General features: G+C 38.4%; 1 protein-coding gene across 5 annotated transcripts in view; it reads right to left on the reverse strand.

The window, feature by feature from the left end:
• The window catches only part of LOC135216371 (sideroflexin-1-like), a 185,789-nt gene that overhangs the window by 44,824 nt on the left and 118,875 nt on the right, over nucleotides 1-22,090 (reverse strand). For 4 of the 5 annotated variants that reach the window (XM_064251628.1, XM_064251631.1, XM_064251630.1 and 1 more), the window contains exon 7: nucleotides 2,639-2,769. In XM_064251628.1, the coding sequence (XP_064107698.1) occupies nucleotides 2,639-2,769 (131 nt within the window). Of the gene's footprint in view, nucleotides 1-2,638; nucleotides 2,770-3,497; nucleotides 3,626-22,090 lie in introns of all 5 variants that reach the window. The other variant, XM_064251627.1, reaches the window with a different exon arrangement.

Consider the following 22,090-nt stretch of genomic DNA (forward strand, 5'->3'; position numbering starts at 1 on the left):
CATACTCTGGAGATTGCCAAGGATGTTGGAGAGCGTCCTCAACTAGAGGAAGAGAATCCTAGACCTCCAGCTTCTGTTGAAGAGAGCGCAAAGAGGTCTAACATGAATCTTCCCCAAAGATAAAACAGCAAACCACTACATCCTGATTCAGACACTACCCCATACATAGGACTTTACCCCAACGGCTAGATTGTCGGCAACAACATTCCTCTTGCCTGGAATGTAGCTTACCATGAGGTCCACACAGGTGTCGACCGCACATTGGTGCATCTCAACTAGTAAATGAGTGGAGCTGGCAGAAAAGTTTTTATCTCCAATGAACAAACCTAGCACCATGAATAGGTCTCTAGAATTTGTCACCGCGAAGAGGTCTAACAAGGTCTTCCAAGTAGACAAAAAGTCAATAGGATATGCCATGGGGATGTCCTAAACAAAAAATTTAGAACAGATATTCTTAAAATTTCCTACTGTAAACTTTTGCATGTCAAAAGTAAAAGCACTGTAGACCTGGGAGAAGCCTTGATTTGCCCAGGAAACGTGCATCTTAAACAGTAGAGACTTTCCATGAAGTGCTCTCTCTTGCTGACATACAATCAGTAAGCTGCTCATCCGCATATGAACAAATTTCCTTCTTTAGATGTAGATGCTAAGTTATATTTACCTTTTGTTGATAGTATTGTTTTGTTGACATATTGTACACCTAAAATCATTATCAACATGTTATTAATGTACTATATTTCCAAGTTTCTTTTGCGCTTATACCAATTATAGGTGATGGAGTAATGTCTTCTTATTTGACATGATCATGCCGCCCATCTCCACCCTCCATCAAGTTAAAAGAGCAGTGAATTCTATAATCGAATACCAAGCTAAGGTCGTTAACAGAAAAGGAAGGAGGGAAAGAGAAAATTTATAGGAGGAGGAGGAGGAATAAAGGGGTTATAGGTCCCAACGTTCAGTTGAATTTACTGCAGAGAGAGAGTAGTCGTAAAAGAGCACACACTCCCTGCAGCATATCCCAAAGCCCCCATCTCATCAAGGGGTTGGGATCTGGGTGCCCAGTGTCCTTCACCTAATAACAATCATACTTGCTTAACCTACATCTAAAAAAGGTAATCAACCCCCTTCACATCACGTTACAGGGTAAAGAACACATGAATCCTATCCCAAAAGTCAGCTGACCCTTATGACAGTCGTACCCTGAAGGTGTCAATAATGATAAATCATATCAATAGATCAGGATCAGACAATCATAGCTTCAACGGCTGTTTTATATACAGAGCTTCCATCCCCACAACGGTATTCCTTCTTGACAGCAAGATAAGGAGAAAACCACAGTGTACAAGGAATAGGATGACGTATTTTTCCATATATCAAATGAGAGGGTTTCAAAGATTAACTGGAAGAAAACTCCCACGGTGGAACTATGTAACTATTATTAGTTACAGAAATTGGCCAGCCATAGATTATTAGTTACAGAAATTGGCCAGCTAGATGGAAGAAAGTTGAGACAGGAGGAAATAATGCATGCAAGGAAATAAGAGCAGGAAAGAAGAAGCACTGATACCTCACTAAACTAAAAGCAAAGGTATTAGGCCATATAAGCCAGCACCCACTAAAAAAGAGCAATCCATCAGGTATCAGTTCCTACTCCTGTGGCTCTTAACATCCTCCCCAACAAAATGACAAGGGAAGTCAGTATTTGGAAGGATCTTAGCACATTTGATGCTACATGATAAATAACCATACAGCATTGTAAAAAAAAAAAAAAAAAAAAAAAAAAAAAAAAAAAAAGGAACTCTGTCTTGGACTTATCTGTTATGGTCATCAGGTCACAAATGAAAAAAAATAACACCAAAATAAAAAAAAAACATTTTTCATAGGACCTCAAAATTATGAATTCAAGTACCTTTAATTTCTTTTCATTAAAATATGTTTTGGGGTCACAATTCAGTTCAATATACCATTGGGAATTAAAAGCTTAAGAGATAGGAACACTAGGAAACTGTGAGATATATTTTTGTTTCTGAAAGTTAATTAAATAAATTACCTGTTCTTATCTATCAAAAGAAGTAAAACATTATTAAGCACCTTTCAACACGTTTTTGGGAACCAATGAAATGCCTCCCAGGCAGGTAGGTCTTACTCCAAACCTAACAAATATAGTTACTAAGGAAAAAACTTTTACTGTCTCCCAACTTACCACCATATTTCATGACCTGCTCATCAAAATAAACATTAATATGACATGAAAGTTCTCTGCACAGAAAAACTGGAATCACCAATGTAGTAATTATTCTGAAGGATTCAAAGAAAGCCTCATACAGTTCTAGCAAGACTTATCAAAAATGTGTTGAAGTATATAGTGTTAGCAATTAAATTCTGAATACTACACCACTCAAAAAAAGAAATCAATCAATTCCATATAAAGACCTAAAATTTACTATAGTATATAGTTTTAAATTAGTTCACAAAATCATTCAAAAGTGGGGTTAATAAACACCCACTACTTAGTATAATAAGATAATCTAGCAGTTATTATCGCAAAGAACTACGAAGAACTTTGTAATTTTGTTATTATTTCTAGACAACTACAAAAAACGGCATTAAAGATAACCAATGACAGCGACCACCTTACCACAACTTGGCACAGCCATCATAATTCTTGAAATGACGACCATGGCCACACCTTGCTTAGCAGCTTTCTTACTGGTGCCTAGAACGTTGTTGTCTTCATCCATTAGGGTGACACCTGTTTCACGCCATTCTCTGTACAGTAGCACGATACCAGAGTTATTTGTTCCATCACCAAGTCTACATTTCTACTGGTAATTTTTAAAATACATATCCTACTCCGCCTTCACTCTCTACTTTCACTACACTATTACTGAACATAATTATAGCATCAAGGAAGGAAGGAAGGAAGGATATGGATGAAAATAGCAAACCTTAATAAAGCTGTCAGAAAGAGATTATCACAGAAACATGGTACTAAAAAGACAAATTGACAAAATATAACCAAAAATTCCATATACTTGATAAATGTACTTGAATTTCAGTAAAGAACAGGAAAAGATCCACTATGGATCATTTGCATAATAAAAATGGCAAAATGCACATTACTATCTTAAAAAACAAAACTAACTGATCACGAAAGCAAACCCTGAGCTCCACAAAAATTAACACTCATTAGTGCATTATGTCATAGTACAGTCTGTCAGCTACTGAATTCATGTGTGCACACAGTGATCACCCCAAAATATATGTGCACATAAACAGGAAGCAACTAATAAAAATACTGCTTGTTTACCATGTATCTCATCCACTCAAACCACCACCACTACAAAGTAGCAGACAATTCCAGAAAAGGACTTCCACAGACCAAGCTGATACTCTGAAATCAAAGGTAAACCGGTTGCTGTCCCTTGTGTACAAATTCCCAACTTTCCACAATGATCATAGTGAAATATTTTTTTCTGACAATAGTCAATACCCACCCATGCCAGGTGCAGCCATCAAGACTCGTGAAATCCAGACAGCAGCGATTCCCCTTGTGGCAGCAGTCTTACTCTGGCCAACTTTGTTGCCATTCTGATCAACCAGTGTCACACCATCCTGGAGTTCCCTAAGTGATGATGATGCACATAATGATGGAAATGCAATACAGGAATACTAATTTAACCTTTCTTTCTTAAATATATCATTTGACAGAAATACGGTAGATACAAGTTTACTGCACTTATAGTATAAAGAAGATAATCAGATAAAAAAATCACATGCATAGTTTAAAGCAAATTAAGGTTCAAAGACAACTGCATGCCTTTGTTCTGAACACTATTGTACCAGATTTCATGCTATTTTAAAACTATACAAAAATCAATGATCCAACTGTGCTATTTTAAAACTATAAAAAAAATCAATGACCTAACTGTGCACTTCAGTAGTTAGCAATAATTACACATCTGGACTTCTCAAACTATCAAATGGCAATCAATAACTTAAGTGGCACAAAACACCTTTTGTTTTATATATATGTAATTGAGAAATTTACTAAATAAGGTATGAGCTTGACATTTCCAAAGTTAATGAAACTAATACTACTAGAGTTGAAGTACTTTTAATAAAATGTAAAAAAAAAAAAAATGACAAGCAAAATTTCCAGAGAGCTTGGTTGGCTACTAATTTTGCTATATGAGTTCTCAAGACATCTGCTGAATAATTATGAAAAGCTCACACTTTTATCATTTTGAGAGCCAAGACTATAATACTAAACTGAAGAAATTCAAGTGCTCTATAGTCTTTAGGATTTCAAAGAAATAGTATAGCTAAAAACCCAAAATGAGGGGAAAGCAAATACCTAAGACTAATGCATTTGTTAAGGGTTCCAACAAGAAAAGACAAATCAAGCACTGTGGGACTAGAGTGACTGATTTCTATTCAATCTGTTGTCACAAACTACTGGCTGTTATCCTTCATTTCACAATGCTGATAGTTATAGTTTTCACTTCATCTGTTTGGAAGTACTACTATCGTAAACATTTTTGGTTAGTATTTCTTGTAAAAGTTTATTAATCTCCTTATATTATTTGTTACCTGAGGTTTCAAGCTGCCATCCAGTGGTGTTTTTATAGAAACTCTGAAAGAGTATCTGACCACTAAGAAATGTTAGTGGTTTGTGATTAACACAGGCAGTCCCTGGCTTACGACAGTTTCGGCCTACAACGTTTTGAGATTGCGACACTTCAATTATATTCATCAGAAATTATTTCCAGGTTTATGAGGCATGTTCTAGGGTTATGATGCCGATCCAACAGAAGAAATATGACACCAAAAAGGCAAAATGCTTTATATACTTGAGTAATATTCAAATGCATGTAATGTTGAACACCATTTTTTCTGAATATATTAGGATTTTAGCATATAGTATCCCTTATAATGTTGAGTTTTGATTCTGGCAATAAGCCTAGGCTATGTTAGCAGTCACTACTGTAGCCTAGTCTAAGATTCTGATATCCAAATCTAAGATGCTAAAAGCTTAGAATATGACTATAAAATGTATAAATAATCAGTATGTACTCATCTCAAATAATTATTAACTATAATAAACAAAAGGGAAAAAAGCTTCTAACCTTCTTTGTTTACAATAGTTTTGTCAAACACAGTGCCCTACACCCCCCCGTATTCGCGCTCTCTCAATTCGCGGACTCACACATTTGTGGATTTCCCTCGGGAACGTTTCCCCACATTATTTGCGGAAAATTTGCATATTTGCAGTATTTTCTATGAGAAATATCCACAAATTCCTGGTTTTTTATCAATTTCACCATAAAATGCACTTTTTGTGATAAAACTATTAAAAAAACCTAGTTAAAATGACAAATTTTCTCAGACAATTTGTATTTTTCATAGCTACAAACCTAAGGTCTTAACAATAGGATAATTACTAGCGCCTAGCTGGATCCATTAAAAAAAGTAGATGAAAGCAAGGAATCTTGTGGTATCTGGCAACACATGCGTAGATCGGGCGAAGAGTGGTCAAACGCCGAACATCTACGCCAGTCTTTCCCAACTCAGGATGACTTAACAAAAAGAGGGGCGGCGGCTAGAGGTGGGCAGTATAACGTTCAGACCTCAGGTTTGTAGCTATGAAAAATACAAATTGTCTTGGAAAATTTGTCATTTGTTCATACGTGAACAAACCCTCGGTCTTAACAATAGGACACACTCATACTTGGAGGGAGGTATAAGACATCCTAGACCGGCTGGGGGCCTACCCGCCAGTCCAGCTCTCAAAAGAAATAGTTCTTAGAGAGGGACTGAAGCCCGTTGAGAAGCTAGATACACTAAAATCTAACCACTCAGAACCTGAGTGACATCCAATGATATATGGGATAACCATTGTATAGGGAACCAAAGAAAAACTGTGACTGTCCAAAAAACAAACCAGGGCACTAGGGTTTGTAGTACTTCCGACTCCTCCTTGCCCAGGAGTGGAGCCTATGCTACTAAATAGTGGGTAAGATATTAAATACTGCACGACCACACTACCAGTATGACTACCTCACTCACCTGTATCAGACCAGTCCAGCAAATGAGGAGGCCAGCCAACTCACTCATTCTCTCATCCACACAATCATCTTAGGCAAGATACAAAGGTGCCCCGTTAAGGGCAACTATGAGTTACACAACCTGTTGGGCAGCCACCACAAGACCCAGGGAAAATGTGTCCATAGATCTGTGGGCAACATCTTTAAGATAGAAAGAGGTGAACGTGGACTGGCGTAACCAAGTACCAGCGCTCAGCACTCATGTACAGCCAAGTTCTTTTTGAAAGCCAGAGAGGGACCAAAACCCCTAACGTCATGTGCTCTAGCCTGCACAGATGTGGTGATGGAATCATCAAGAGTCAAGTATGCCTGTCTGATGGCTTCCCGTATCCAAAAAGAGATAGTATTCTTAGACACCTCTTTCTTCGTACGGCCTGTACTGACAAAATGCCTGCAGCAGCCTGGTCTAAGGTGCAGAGTCCTTCTAAGATAGTAATGCAGGGCCCGGACAGGGCACAACAAAAGCTCTTAAGCATCACCACCCACAAAGTCAGTCAGTGAGGGAATGGAGAACGAAGCGAACCTGTCATCATACACAGAGGGATTTTGGGTCTTGGCCACGAACTCCGGAACAAATTTGAAGGACACTGACTTCCAACCCCTGGTGTGCTTCACCTCATAACTCAGACCGTGGAGCTCTCCTACCCTTTTGGAAGATGCCAAAGCCAAAAGGAAAACTGTCTTAAGCGTCAGGTTCCTATTAGATGAGTGGCACAAGGGCTTATATGGGCTCTCAGTCAAGCTCTTAAGCACCAAAGAACATCCCACATTGGGGGCTTGAGCTCTCTAGGAGAAGCCGACTGCTCAAACCCCTTAACTAGCAGGGAAAGTTCCCAGGAAGAGGAGACGTCGATACCCTTCAGGCAACACCAAACCCAGAGCCGCCCTGTAGCCTCTAATAGCAGACACAGACAAACATTTCTAATCTCTGAGGAAGGTTAAAAAGTCTGCTATTCGCTGAATAGAGGTCGAGTGGAGAAAAACCCCGTTTACAACACCAATCACAGTAGATCACCCATTTGCCTTGGTAAACTGCGGAGGTTGACTTCCTAAGACTGCTGGACATGTGCCCAGCTGACTTTTGAGAAAAGCCTCTCTCTCGGAGGAGACAGTTGATAGCCTCCAACCGTGAAGAGACAGGGATTCTACTGGCTGGTGGAACCTTTCTGCATGGGGCTGACACAGGAGATGCCGCCAAGGCGGAATCTCCGATAACAATGATAGCAGATCTGGAAACCATTCCGACTGAGGCCGCAGAGGGGCTACCAGAGTCATTCTGAGACCCTGTGAACCCAACAGGCTTTTCAGAACCTGACGGATCAAACATAACGGAGGGAAGGCATACACCTCTAGGTTGTCCCAGGGATGTTGGAATGCATCTTCTGCCAATGCCAAGGGATCTGGGACCACTGAACAAAACACTTCCAGCTTCCTATTGTAACGTGTCGCGAAAAGGTCCAGCATGGGTCTCCCCCAAATCTGGAAAAGCCTGTCCACCACCACTTGATGAAGGGACCACTCTGTGCCTAAGATCTGATCCCAGCGACTGAGTTTGTCTGCGACCATGTTCCATTTCCCTGGGATATACCTGGCTGAAAGCTCTACCAAATTGCTGATTGCTCACTGGTGAAGCTCGACAGTCAAGGCATGAAGCTGCTAAGAAACTAGGCCTCCCTGTTTGTTCACATAGGCTACCACCGTGGTGTTGTCCGAGATGAGAACGACAGTGACCCACGTACACTAATACACTTTATTTACAGGTAATTAGCGGTACGTTATTAAGTTAGGTATTGAATTGTTGTAGTATTTCATTGTTTATAGGTCAATTTAGCTTTATTATGAAATTTACTGAAGTGTTTTTGGAGGGCTTGAAACGGATTAGCCATTTTACATGTAAAATATGGTCCAAGATACGAAAAACCCATGATACGAAGGCTGCCTCGGAACGGATTAATTTCGTATCTCGAGGTACCACTGTATATTTAAAATACCAGTACTGTTGATATTTTATTTTAGTGAATAAAACCCTTCCTATCAACTTCAATTCTTTGATCCCAAGGATTAGACGTCAGAAAATTACTGGGTGACAAGGAAATGTAAACTTACAAAGGGATTCTAAAGCAAGCAACCAACATGCAACACAAATACATTTTTAATACTATCATAACAAAAATCGAGTAAAATGCCCAAGAGGTAATCATTATAGGAGGAGGAAGGACAAAATACCAAAGGGATACTGAGAGAACCAACAAGGAAGGCAAACACAAATGATGAAGTGTAATGAATGGATCAAAACGGTAGAGTGAAGGCAGATTGATACATGGGGATCTTACCAAACTTGACTCAAATCTCTCACCAGTAGCTAAACAAGATCTTTTTAGTCTGCCCCAAATGAAATAACATCAAAATATAATTCCATGTCAGTACTATTGTTAGTCCTCTATCAAATAAACTGGAAGAGTATATTTTTCCCTTAATTTGCCCATCTGGCTGTGTCTGTGTATCATACTAGCCTTGTCAATGGAACTCTTCCTACAAGGCTGCAGGGAAATTAGTCAAACTTTGTATATGGTCATACAAATCTTCCTTAATTAAGTCATTTCATATAACACCTACTTAGTGACAGTTTCTCAATCCACTTCAAATATGGCTGTCACCAGTTTTTCATAAATTCATCTTGTCAGGGGAGAACTAGAGTTATCCATTCATAAATTTATCTTGTCAGGAGAGAACAAGTTATATCCATTCATAGATTCATCTTGTCAGGAGAAAACAAGAGTTATCCATTCATAAATTCATCTTGTCAGGAGAAAACAAAGAGTTATCCATTCATAAATTCATCTTGTCAGGAGAAAACAAGAGTTATCCATTCATAAATTCATCTTGTCAGGAGAGAACAAAAGTTATCTGTTATTTGCAAGAGACATAATGGTGTCATCAACATTTCATCCAACAGAATGCTCTAAGAGAAATTGGATGGGGGTTAGCAGAGGGGATTACCAATAACACTCAAAATTGTTTGTTAACCCTTAAACGCCGAATGGACGTATTAAACGTCGAGTCAAAATCTCCCCCGATTTCCGAATGGACGTACCATACGTCGGCTCAAAAAAGTTTTTTTAAAAATTCGCGGAAAAATACTTATAGGCCTACCAACCGAAAACTTTTGAATCACGCGCCTTCGGGGATGCTGGGAGTTCACGGATCAAGGCGTTGTTTTTTTTACAATCGTTACGCAGGCGCACAAGCGCGAATTTCTTTCTTATCGCACTAAAAAGTATCAGTGACACATCTCAAAAATTATTTCGTCACTTTGACATAATTTTTGCACCATTTTAAATTATCCGTTACATGAAGTATTATATATGAAAATGTGCGCAATTTCATTTAAAATACAACAAAAAAATACTCATGATTGTAACTTTTATCAGTTTTGAAAGATTTTCATATAAATAACGATGTGCCAAAATTTCAACCTTCGGTCAACTTTGACTCTACCGAAATGGTTGAAAAACGCAATTGTAAGCTAAAACGCTTATATTGTAGTAATATTCAACTATTTACCTTAATTTTTCAACAAATTGGAAGTCTCTAGCACAATATTTCGATTTATGGTGAATTTATGAAAAAACTTTTTCCTTACGTCCGCGCGGTAACTCTTCCGAAAAAAATCATACATGCGATTGTGGTAATGTTTGCACCATTTTAAAATTAGCCATTACATAAAGTTTTATATATGGAAATGTGCGCAATTTCATGCACAATACAACTAAAAACAACCCATGGTTGTAGCTTTTATCAGTTTTGAAATATTTTCATGTAAAAAATGATAAGTGAAAAATTTTCAACCTTCGGTCAATTTTGACTCTACCGAAATGGTCGAAAAACGCAATTGTAAGCTAAACCTCTTATACTTTAGTAATATTCAATCATTTAACTTTATTTTGTAACAAATTGGAAGTCTCTAGCACAATATTTCGATTTATGGTGAATTTATGAAAAAAATAACATTTTCCTTACGTCCGCGCGGTAACTCTTCCAAAAAAATCATACGTGCGATTGTGGTACTGTTTGCACCATTTTAAATTAGCCGTTACATAAAGTTTTATATATGAAAATGTGCGCAATTTTATGTAGAATACAACGAAAAATAATTGATGGTTGTAGCTTTTCTCATTTTTGAAATATTTGCATATAAATCACGATAAATAGAAAAAAACCACGTTCGGTCAACTTTGACTCTACCGAAATGGTCGAAAAACGCAATTGTAAGCTAAAACTCTTATATTTTAGTAATATTCAAATATTTACCTTCATTTTGCAACAAATTGGAAGTCTCTAGCACAATATTTCGATTTATGGTGAATTTATGAAAAAAACTTTCCTTCCCTCCGCGCGCGGATTCTCCGCCATAAATCTCCGAATTGCGTACATCGAATTCTCGGAAAATTTGCTCCGTTTCATATTAGGCATTTCATAGTTTTATATATGAAAATGTGCGCAATTTCATGTAAAATAAAAGGAAAAATATTTGAAGGTTGTAGCTTTTCTCATTTTCGAAATATTTGCATATAAATCACGATAAATAGAAAAAAAACCACGTTCGGTCAACTTTGACTCTACCGAAATGGTCGAAAAACGGAATTGTAAGCTAAAAATCTTACAGTATCGTAATACTCAATCATTTGTATTCATTTTGAAACAAATTGGAAGTCTCTAGAACAATATTTAGATTTATGGTGAATTTTTGAAAAAAACATTTTTTTACGTCCGCGCGTTGCGAATTCGTACATCATTTTGTGATAATATTTTTCTGGTGTTGCTTTTATTGTTTTACAATGTATTATATATCAAAATGATTGCAATTTAGTATACAATACAACGAAAAAAAAAAGAAACTCGTTAGCTTTTACCGTTTTTTGCACAGCGTGATTTTAATACAATTATGTATGAATTTTTTTTTTCGCTACCATATATCGCATTATTTACATATGATAATGATATTATTTTTCATTTCTGATGATTGCATACTAAACTTCAGGCAATGGCAAAAAAAATGAGCCAAAAATGAACTCTTAATCTTCAAAACTAAGCGCGCTGTGATTTTTTGAAAAAAATATTTTTTCCGCTTCAGTGCTCACTCAAAACCGGCTCCGGCATTCAGGGGAGTTTTTGATTTTTACCGCTTCGGCGTTTAAGGGTTAATAACGTTAAGAGTTTAACCACGCAAGTAAAGAACACACACTTGTAAAGCCTCATAGAGCTGGGTCAAAATTAAAAAACCAGAAAAATTAATAGGATGTTAACATCTTGTGGAAAGCTAAGAGAGATTGGATGAAAATTGACAAAAAGGAATGAAGGTGGGGTTTAATGGACAGTCCAAAGAGTCCTTACTTCTGTCTACACTGTGGTGTGCAGTTAATAAACTTGACAAGGCTGAGTCAGTATCACAAGCACATAACTGTTATAGCCTACACAATTTTACATAATAGCCAAAATGCAGGAACTGATTGTTCAAATGGACACTCAAAACTAGACACAGAATAGCACCTAAGATCCTACTCATGGTATCACTAATCACAATTTCTAAAATGGCAAATTGAAATGGTCAAATAAGAAAGGGATGATACTAATAGTGGGGTGAGGTGGGTGAATACCAACCGAGGGGGAACACTGAGCGAATGCTCTGGTACGAAAACTATTTCAAATTTGGCACCGAAACTCACCACCAACACAGCAATCATCTCAGTGAACAACGCAAAAGCAACAGGTTTACGCCATCACGATGTCTGTGTTTATCAGGTAAGAAAATTTATTTTTTGGGTGCTGTTGTAATTTTCACACTTCTCATATAGTGTCTCACATCCATGAATATGGTGTGATTATTTCTAGTTAAGTTTCATTACAATATTTGGCCATATTGACACATTATCGAGTGAAGTGAGGTGTGTCCTTTTGAAGTGGCTGACACGGTATTGTTAAAAAAAGATAAAAAAAAAAAAAAAAGAGAGAGAAAAAAACATGGTGCGGGGGCTACTGACCGTAAGTATGCAGGGAACTATTGACCGCCAACACAGATGCGTAAAATTATGAATATTTTGAAATATTTTTGAAGTTTCGAATATTTTGAAATTTGGAACATTTTCGAAATAATACCAAATTTTGGACCAGTGTTTTTCTGTGTAAAGTTGAAGGTTATATCTAGTGAATTATGATGCAATGTCAGTGTCATTATGCTAAAAACATGATATTTTTACTGGGTGAGTTCAACTTTACCTGTTCATATGTCTAATGTCATCTAGTGTTTCTGATCTAGCCTACTGCCTTCTTGGGCCTGATCATCAGTGTCATTATGCTAAAAACAGGAAATTTGGATTTCTCCCCCATTGCCCGCTCGGTGTTTCTCCACGTTAGGAGAACACCGATAGAGGTCAAAAAAATTTTTAAAGGGCAAAATATGACACTTATTCTCGGAGTTGAGGATTCATGAGTATACCATAGGTGGGCCATGTGGTGTAGTTTTGGGCCCAGTGTGCACTCTCTCAGGTATAAAATAGAATTTTAATGCAATTTTTTCTAGTGTCCGTATTCGCCCACCTCACCCTACCATATAAAATACTATCACTATTTTAAATATAAACAGATAAAACTCAAACTTCAACCTATTCTTACGATATTGGCAATACGTACAGCTTACAAAAAAAAAAATTAGATATAAAACAACTTGGTTATATAGAGGCAGGGATGGATTCCACCTTCTTGTCTTCCAAAATTAGGAAACTAATCACAGTACCCTAAACGTAACTGCTTAAATTGCAAAAACCAGAATTACAGTAAATACATACAAAAAATATTAACTTCTACAAAGTATTATAAAATATAATTTAAATTCTAAACACAATACTATTTAAGTTCTATTTAATTTCACACTTATGATATACAGTGGTCCCCCCGTATTTGCAGGGGATGCGTACCAGACCCCCGTGAATAGTTAGAACCTGCGAATAGTTGGAACCCCTATAAAAACGCTTAAAACCTTCTATTTTGTTGGTTAAAACTCAAGAAAAACCCACAAAAAATGTTTATACCTGGGTATTTTTAATCGTTTTATCTCAAAGAGTGTATTTTATGATGAAATTGATATGATGAAATTGATAAAAAAACAGGAATTTGTGGATATTTCTCACAGAAAAATACAGCGAAAAGGCAAACTTTCTGCAAATAATGCAGGGAAACGTTCCAGAGAGAAATCTGTAAATGCGTGAGTCCGCAAATCTGGAGAACGCAAATAAGGGGGGTCAACTATAAATCTAAAAGTTTAAAACTTTTTAGAACAGTTAATTTTTTATAAAGTGTGTAAAACGTAAACCACATATCCTTTCTTTTTATTGAACATAACTTAAGGTTTGGGAACAAAGTTTCATATTTCAAATGATTTTTCAATATTTTTTCTAGCAAAAACTGATGATAATTTCTTATTAATGTTTTTCTAGCATGTCTACATGCCTGACCTTTATTAATTTCAGCACATGTAGTATGAGTAACAAATCACTTAACCCTCTTACGCCGATTGGACGTATTAAACGTTGACATAAATTGTCTCCCGGGTGCCGATTGGACGTATTAAACGTCGACATAAAGTTTTTTTTTAAATTCGCGGAAAAATACTTATAGGCATACCAGCCAAAAACTTTTGAATCACGCGCCTTGGGGGATGCTGGGAGCTCACGGATCAAGGCGTTGTTTTGTTTGTAATCATTACGCAGGCGCGCAAGCGCAAATTTCTTTCTTATCACATTAAAAAGTATCAGTGACATCTCAGAAATTATTTCGTCACTTTGACATAATTTTTGCACCATTTTAAATTAGCCGTTACATGGAGTATTGTATATCAAAATGTGTGCAATTTCATGAAGAATACAACAATAAAATATTCATGATTGTAGCTTTCATCAGTTTTGAAATATTTTCATATAAATAATGATAAGAGCCAAAATTTCAACCTTCGGTCAACTTTGACTACCGAAATGGTAAAAAAACGTGATTTTGAGCTAAAACGCTTATATTTTAGTAATATTCAATCATTTACCTTCATTTTGCAACAAATTGAACGTCTCTAGCACAATATTTCGATTTATGGTGAATTTATGAAAAAAAACTTCTTCATTAAGTCCGCGCGGTAACTCTTCCGATAAATTTTTTCGTGCGATTGTTGTAATGTTTGCACCATTTTAAATTTGCCGTTACATAAGTTTTATCTATGGAAATGTGAGCAATTTTATGCACAATATAACTAAAAACAACCCATGGTAGTAGCTTTTATCAGTTTTGAAATATTTTCACATAAATAACAATAAGTGCCAAAATTTCAACCTTCGGTCAACTTTGACTCTACCGAAATGGTCGAAAAAGGCAATTGCAAGCTAAAACTCTTATATTCTAGTAATATTAAATAATTTACCTTCATTTTGCAACAAATTGGAAGTCTCCAGCACAATATTTCGATTTATGGTGAATTTATGGGGAAAAAAAAAAAAAAAAAAAAAAAAAAATTTTCCTTACGTCCGCGCGGTAACTCTTCCGAAAAAAAATCAAAATTTTTTCGTCCGATTGTCGTAATGTTTACACCATTTTAAATTAGCCGTTACATAAAGTTTTATATATGAAAATGTGTGCAATTTTATGTAGAATACAACTAAAAATACTTGAAGGTTGTAGCTTTTCTCATTTTCAAAATATTTGCATACAAATCATAATAAATAGAAAAAAAACCACGTTCAGTCAACTTTGACTCTACCGAAATAGTCGAAAAACGTAATTGTAAGCTAAAACTCTTACAGTCTAGTAATATTCAGTCATTTATCTTCATTTTGAAACAAATTTGAAGTCTCTAGCACAATATTTAGATTTATGGTGAATTTAAAAAAAAAAAAACTTTCCTTCCCTCCGCACGCGGATTGTCCGCCGCAAATCTCCGAAATGCATATGTCGCATTATCGTTATATTTGCTCCGTTTCATATTATAGAATACAGCAAAAAATAATTGAAGGTTGTCGCTTTCCTCATTTTCGAAATATTTGCATAAAAAAAATGTATATAAAAAAATTCGACATTCGGTCAAATTTAACTCTTCCAAAATGGTCAAAAACTGCAACTGTAGGCTAAAACTCTTACAGTATAGTAATATTCAATCATTTATCTTCATTTTGAAAAAAAATTGGAAGTCTCTAGAACAATATTTAGATTTATGGTGAATTTTTGAAAAAAACATTTTTTTACGTCCGCACGTTACGAATTCATGCATCATTTTGTGATAATATTTTGTCTGTGTTGCTTTGATTGTTTTACAATGTGTTATATACCAAAATGATCGCAATTTAGTGTACAATACAACGAAAAAAAAATTAACTCATTAGCTTTAACCGTTTTGCTCACAGCGCGATTTGAATACAATTATATATGAAATTTTGTTTTCGCGCTATCATATATCGCATTATTTATATATGATAATGATATTTTTTTCATTTCTGATAGTTGCATACTAAACTTCAGGCAATGACAAAAAAGGAGCCAAAAATGAACTCTTAATCTTGAAAACTAAACGCGCTGTGATTTTTTGAAAAAACTATTTTTTCCGCTTCGGCGCTCACTCCGAGACTGCCTCGGCATACGGGAGACGATTTTTATTATACCCCTTAGGCGTAAGAGGGTTAATATTTACCCAAAGATGGAAGAATACAGTCTACACTGACCCTATGCAGAGTATCTGATTACAAATACTGACCCTATGCAGAGTATCTGATTACAGATCACAGGGTAGGTACTTAATTCTCACATTGGTGCCCTGAGGGAATTGCCTTAAGATGATGGGTAAAATTTGGAGCACAACCAATTTGGTAAAAAAAAATACATTACTGGACTGATAGTACTGCTTTCATGGCTTGTACAAAGGTAATACAAAGGTAATACAAACTGTAAATAGTACCACAGTAGTAGTAATTTTTTTGTGTTTGTTTGGCACTCAACTACAATTGTTTTCTGTCTTTTACTACTCATGCATTCCTTCTAATTTCTTCCTACCAAGCTCTCCAGAGTTTTCAACTTACTGTACCTTGTCTCAGTTTTCATTTCTTAATTATGAAATAATATACAGGCAGTCCCCGGGTTACGATGGGTTTGGGTTACGACGTTCCGAGGTTAAGGTGCTTCTCAATTATATTCATCAGACATTATTTCCAGGGTTACGACGCCTACAACACTCATCTGGCAGATGAAATATGACACCAGAAATGCAAAATAATCAATATTTGAAGGTTTTTTTGATGAAAAATGCAATAAGAATGCAGTTTACAGAGTTTTCAATGCACCCAAAACATTAAAAGTAAGGTTTTCTTACGATTTTTTACGATGTTCCGCCTTATGATGATTTTCAGCTTACGACGCGCATCTCAAGAACGGAACCCCTATCGTAACCCGGGGACTGCCTGTACTTCTAAAATACTTTGGACAGGAGAACTATAGTCCAAGGGCCCACTAAGTTACAATATTAATAATAATTAATGAAACATTTGCCACAAAACCGCACTGTAAGCAGTAAAGTTCTATAGGAACATAAGAAGGTAAAAAAATACTTGGCAGGCAAACACTAAACATTAACTGCTACACAGAGAGATAAACAAAACAGACACTTCACTCAAAGTAAAAAACTTAGCATTTGATTAAAATTGACGAAACTATGAATAGCTCATACACTTATCCGATCTCATGGGAGCAACAAAACTTTCAACATCACTGCAACAATAAATTATGAAAAACAGAAAATGATCTGAACTGAACAAATTCACTTGAACAAGAATTATCTGCATCAAGAGTTAAAAAATATTTTCTAGCAACTGACAAAAAGCAGTAGTTGATTTTCTGAGTTTGTGTATAAATGTCATAATTCTGAAATTAATTACAACTTCAAACCAAAAATGATACTGTTGTAGAAGGACTATTACTACTACAAAAAAGGAAATGCTTTCCAAACCTTTCCAATAACAGCTGATAAAAGCAACTAAAAGGAGGCTTGAAAGCAAATGAGATCATAGAAGAGGCAACTCAAAACTTCACCACTAAGAGCATGAAAGACAGCTGCTTCCTTGCCTTCCTTGCCCCAGGTCAGACAATAACTAATTTTTGATTGCTAAACTCTTGCTTCTATGTTTCATCACAATCCAATCAGACGACATGCCCACGTCCCTCTCTTTGAATGTCCATAAACACTGGAATCATTTTCTCGCATACTTAAAATCAAAAGTAGGGCACACGAATAACCTGGAGCACATAGTGCCCATCAGTCACCTGTCTTTTTAAAAATGACATTTGTATGATAAAATAGTTTAACATAGACTTACCAAGTAATTACATTGCTATTAAGTTTCACTCATCGACAGCTAACATTTTGAAATTTGCGGGTTACACTATTTTGTTTTCGGTAGGTGACTAACACCACCCACTTTCAGGGAAAGAGGAACTAGCAAAAAAAATTTCAGTTTGTTTATGCCCATATGGTCATGTGATGGGAGGGAGGGAGGGCTCCAATCATGTAATTACTTGGTAAGTATACTATACTATAAAACTTTATTTTATCATAAAAATCACAAATGTTAAGTATTTGTATTTTTCCTAGCTATACTTACCCCGAACTACTTTATTAGGAGAATCCTAGATGTCAATCCGGTACCGACCAGAAAAAACTGGTTATTCCCTTCCGACCCCCAGCCAGGTATGCCCCAGGGTCAAAGATCATGACCTCTGACCTGCGGTCCTTTCCACGCCCCTAGAGCTCCTGCCCTCAGATATGTGGGGATGGAAGGGTGGGCGAAAAAATTTTGTAGTTCGAGGTAAGTATAGCTAGGAAAAATACAAATTACTTAAAATTTGTGATTTGTTCCATAGCCGTATACTTACCCTGAACTACTTTATTAGGAGACTTAATCCTTAGGAGGTGGGAGTACTAGGGAAGGATGAGTCCCTACAAGGAAGAGGTCAGCCTCCTTCAGGAAGGAAGGAGGAGGGGGAAAAGGAGAGAGACCCGCTCCACTGGATTAGGGTGGAGGTGGGGATCCCCACACCGTATGGAGGCAATCCCGACTGGTGGGTAGAGGAGGGAATAAAACTATGAGTGTAATGCAATGGTTTTTAAAAAAGACTATTCCTCTCATAGACTCACCTGAAAGGGGGGAGAGGAGCAGGGTAGGATATGAAGGATGGACATACCCCATTCACACACACTCATTCATACGACGCATACCCCCCCTAGGTTAGCTAGCGCCTCTGCTGGCATGCCAACCACCGGCCCTACCTAAAAGGCAGCAAGGGACCTCCTTGTGCCATCCTTGAGGTAATGGGTCGTAAAGGTGGACTGTCTCATCCACAGCCCTGCCCGTAGCATCTGACCGATGGCCAGATTCTTGGAGAAAGACAAGGAGGTGCCTATACCCCTTGAGTCATGGGGCTTCACGCCTTGCGGGTGGACCAGCCCCGCTCCCTCGTAGGCCATCCTTTTGGTCTCCCTCAACCAGGAGATGGTGTTCTTCATGACCGTCCTCTTCTCTCGCCTGGTAGAGACACAGAGGTTTTGAACACTGAGGCAGAGTCCTTCTGTTCTGCTGAGATACATCCTCACCACCCTGACTGGGCAACGGAGCACGCCCTTGGGATCCTCAGACTTCGGAAGGGCCAGAATGGAGAACTCCAAGAACCGCTCGTCTACCACCGACAGGTTCTCTTGGCTACGAAGGACAGCACAAATTTGAAGGTTAGTTCTCTCCAACCCTTTGAGTTGGATACCTGGAAGGAGAGGCCATGAAGCTCCTCCACCCTCTTGGAGGATGCTAAAGCCAAGAGGAAGACCGTCTTGAGGGTGAGCTCTCAGTCTGTGAAATCCTTGAGCGGTTCGAAAGGGGGCTTTTTCAGAGCAGCCAGGATCCTGGCCACGTCCCAGCGAGGTACTGACAGGGACCTGGGGGGGCAGGTCTGTTCGAATCCTCTAATGAGTAGGGAGATGTCCTTAGAATTCCCCAGGTCTACCCCTCTTTGATAAAAGACCTGGCTCAAGGCCGCCCTGACCCCTTTGATAGCTGCGATGGACTAGGAATTCTACGACGTGGGGATTCTTGGTTCGTAGGGGTCCAAGTTTTGTTCCTTGCACCAGGCCCAGAAGAGCTTCCACTTCGCTTGCTAACCTGCTTTGGAGGTCCGGAGTTGATTGAGGACCTGGCTGAGGCCTCCGAAGGGGGAAATGCATAGAGGTCTAGCCCGTCCCAGGGGTGCTGGAACGCGTCATTCCCACACCGCTGCCGGGTCCGGGACCGGGGAGCAGAACACCGGGAGCTTGCGGTTCAGCCGCATTGCGAACGAATCCGTGGAGGGGGGTGCCCCACCCCCCCATCAACTCACCCGCTATTGCCGGGTGTAGGGACCATTCCTCCCCTAGGACCTGGCCTTGCCTGCCAAGTCCGTCTGCAAATACGTTCCTTTTTCCCAGAATGAGCCTCTCTGACAGGGAGATCCCAGCGTTCTCCCCCACTCTAGAACGGTGTCTGCCAGGGCATACAGGGGTCGCGATCTCGGTCCCCCCTGCTTTTTGACATAAGCAACGACGGTGGCATTGTCACACATGACTGCCACTCGCTTGTTCCACAGGCTGGTTTCAAAGACACGGAATGCTTTGAGGACGGCCAGGAGCTCCAGGCTGTTTATATGGAGTTCACGCTCCCTTTCCGACCACTCCCCCCCTACCCTCATTTCTGTCTGTAGGTGGGCTCCCCAGCCTTCCCTTGATGTGTCTCTGAATAAGAGCATCTCTGGAGGGACGTCCGCCAGCGGAACCCCCTGCTGGAGGTTCGCATCATCTAGCCACCAGCGAAGGGCCTCTGCCATCGGCTGAAAGGGAGCCATCATCTCCCATGGGGTCTTCCTGTCCAAGGCCCACCCATCCTTCAGGTTCCACTGGACAGGCTATCTTCAGCCTTCCCTGGGGTACTAGCTTCTCCAGGGTGACGAGGTGGCCTATAAGCCTCTGCCCCTCTCGAGCTGGTCGGGGCGTGTCTGTCAGGAAGGGGGTCACTACGCCCTTGAAGTTGGAAATACATTCCTCCGATGGGAACGCCCGAGCTCTTACTGCATCTAGATCCATTCCCAAGTACACCATCCTGTTTGTGGTCTGCAGGTGTGACTTCTCCCAGTTCAGGACAATACCTAGATGAGCACAAAGGTTCAGGAGTTCATCCCTCTTCTCTGTCAAGAGATCCTTTAAGGAGGAAAGGGGTAGCCAATCGTCCAAGTATCGCAGGAGACGCATGCCCCGGTCCGTGCAACAGGGAGAGTGGAGCAGGCCGTGCGACAGGGTAGCGGAGCGGGCCGTCCGACGGGGGGAGCAGAGCGGGCCGTCCGACAGGGGGAACGGAGCGGGCCGTCCAACCGGGAGAGCGGAGCGGGCTGTCCAACAGGGAGAGTGGAGCATTCCATCCGATAGGGAAAGCAGAGCGTGCTGCGCAACCAGGAGAACCCGAGTGGATCAGACAAACTGGAGAGCGGAGCAGACCATCCGACCGGGTGAGTGACAAATACATCATCAAGGCTTTGGCACTATTAACCAAAGTTTCGGAAGCAGTGAAAAGCATGGTCCACATATGGGACCATCTGGAGGCCATCATAGAAGTTCAAATAAACAAGTCAAGGAAGATGTTGATTTGATTGAAAAGGTGAAGCATACAGTTTCAACTGCGATGATTAATCCAAGAGCCTATGTTGTCATAGATATTAACTATTAATGTAAATATCATTCCAAAGATCAGCAGTAGTATTATATATCCTGAGATGAAAGAGTTGATACAATGTCTCTGGAAGATATTTCAGACACACTAGTCAGAAATAGGCATATTTTTTTTTTCCAGTAAACCTTATGTTTTAGTATGTATGTTTGCAATGAAACTGAAGATAAAGTTAAGTTCTGTGTCAATGCCAGTAGTCACATCATATGAAATTCCATTTATTGAGTGCCTTTTAATTGAGTAATATTATATATTTCATATTTTGTTGATGCGTCTTTATTAAAATAATCGCAACAGAATTCCCCCTCTATGGAAAGCCATTTTACGTTATTTTGTATGGAAGGAAAAATTTTGAGTTTGAGGTATTACCATAGATCTTAAGTAATACTGTAGTTATCATTCCAAAGAGCACCAGCAATTGTATAACTTGTGATAAAGAGGTAATACAATGTATATGGAGGCTATTTCAGACATACTAGTCAAAAACATGCATATTTTTTCAGTAAATCTCAGGTTTTTGTATATATTTTTATAATAAAACTGGAGTGTACGTTAGTTTTATAGAATTATCCTTATTTAGCTGACTTAACAGAAGGGTATGTTGTACAAGCTACAATAATAATACTAAAAGGTTATAACACTACTGATTTTCAGAAATGGCATTTCTCTCTTGAACGCGTTTGACGCGAAGAGTTACTTCTTACGCTGCTTCATACCATAGATTTTGCAATGAGATTTTTAATAGTATCTTACATACCTATGCTCCTAGAATATTGTAGATTACAAAAATATAAGAAAAAAAGTTATCTTTCAGGGCCTCATTTTCCAAAATTTTAGAGGCTAGCTTCCTGATTAAATAGGCTAACCTCTTTCCCTCCATCTCTTTATCTATCCCATCTTCAAGTTGAGTTTAAAAAAGTAAAAGACAATGCCAAAAGTATCGTTAGTAATGATATACTTGTTTTGAAAATGCATACAGCCAGAAACAGCTGATTTGCTATGAACAACTGAATCCAATAATAACAACCTTTTTGCTTGCATTTCAACCATCGTACAATAGTAAAAAATTACTGTAGTTATGTTAAAAATGATGTTAAAGAGAATATGACTGATATATTTTTACATTACTATATCCTTACTCACTATGGGGAAAAGATTGGCAAG

The sequence above is a fragment of the Macrobrachium nipponense genome, chromosome 6 (assembly GCF_015104395.2).
Source record: "Macrobrachium nipponense isolate FS-2020 chromosome 6, ASM1510439v2, whole genome shotgun sequence".
Taxonomy (NCBI): Eukaryota; Metazoa; Arthropoda; class Malacostraca; order Decapoda; family Palaemonidae; genus Macrobrachium; species Macrobrachium nipponense.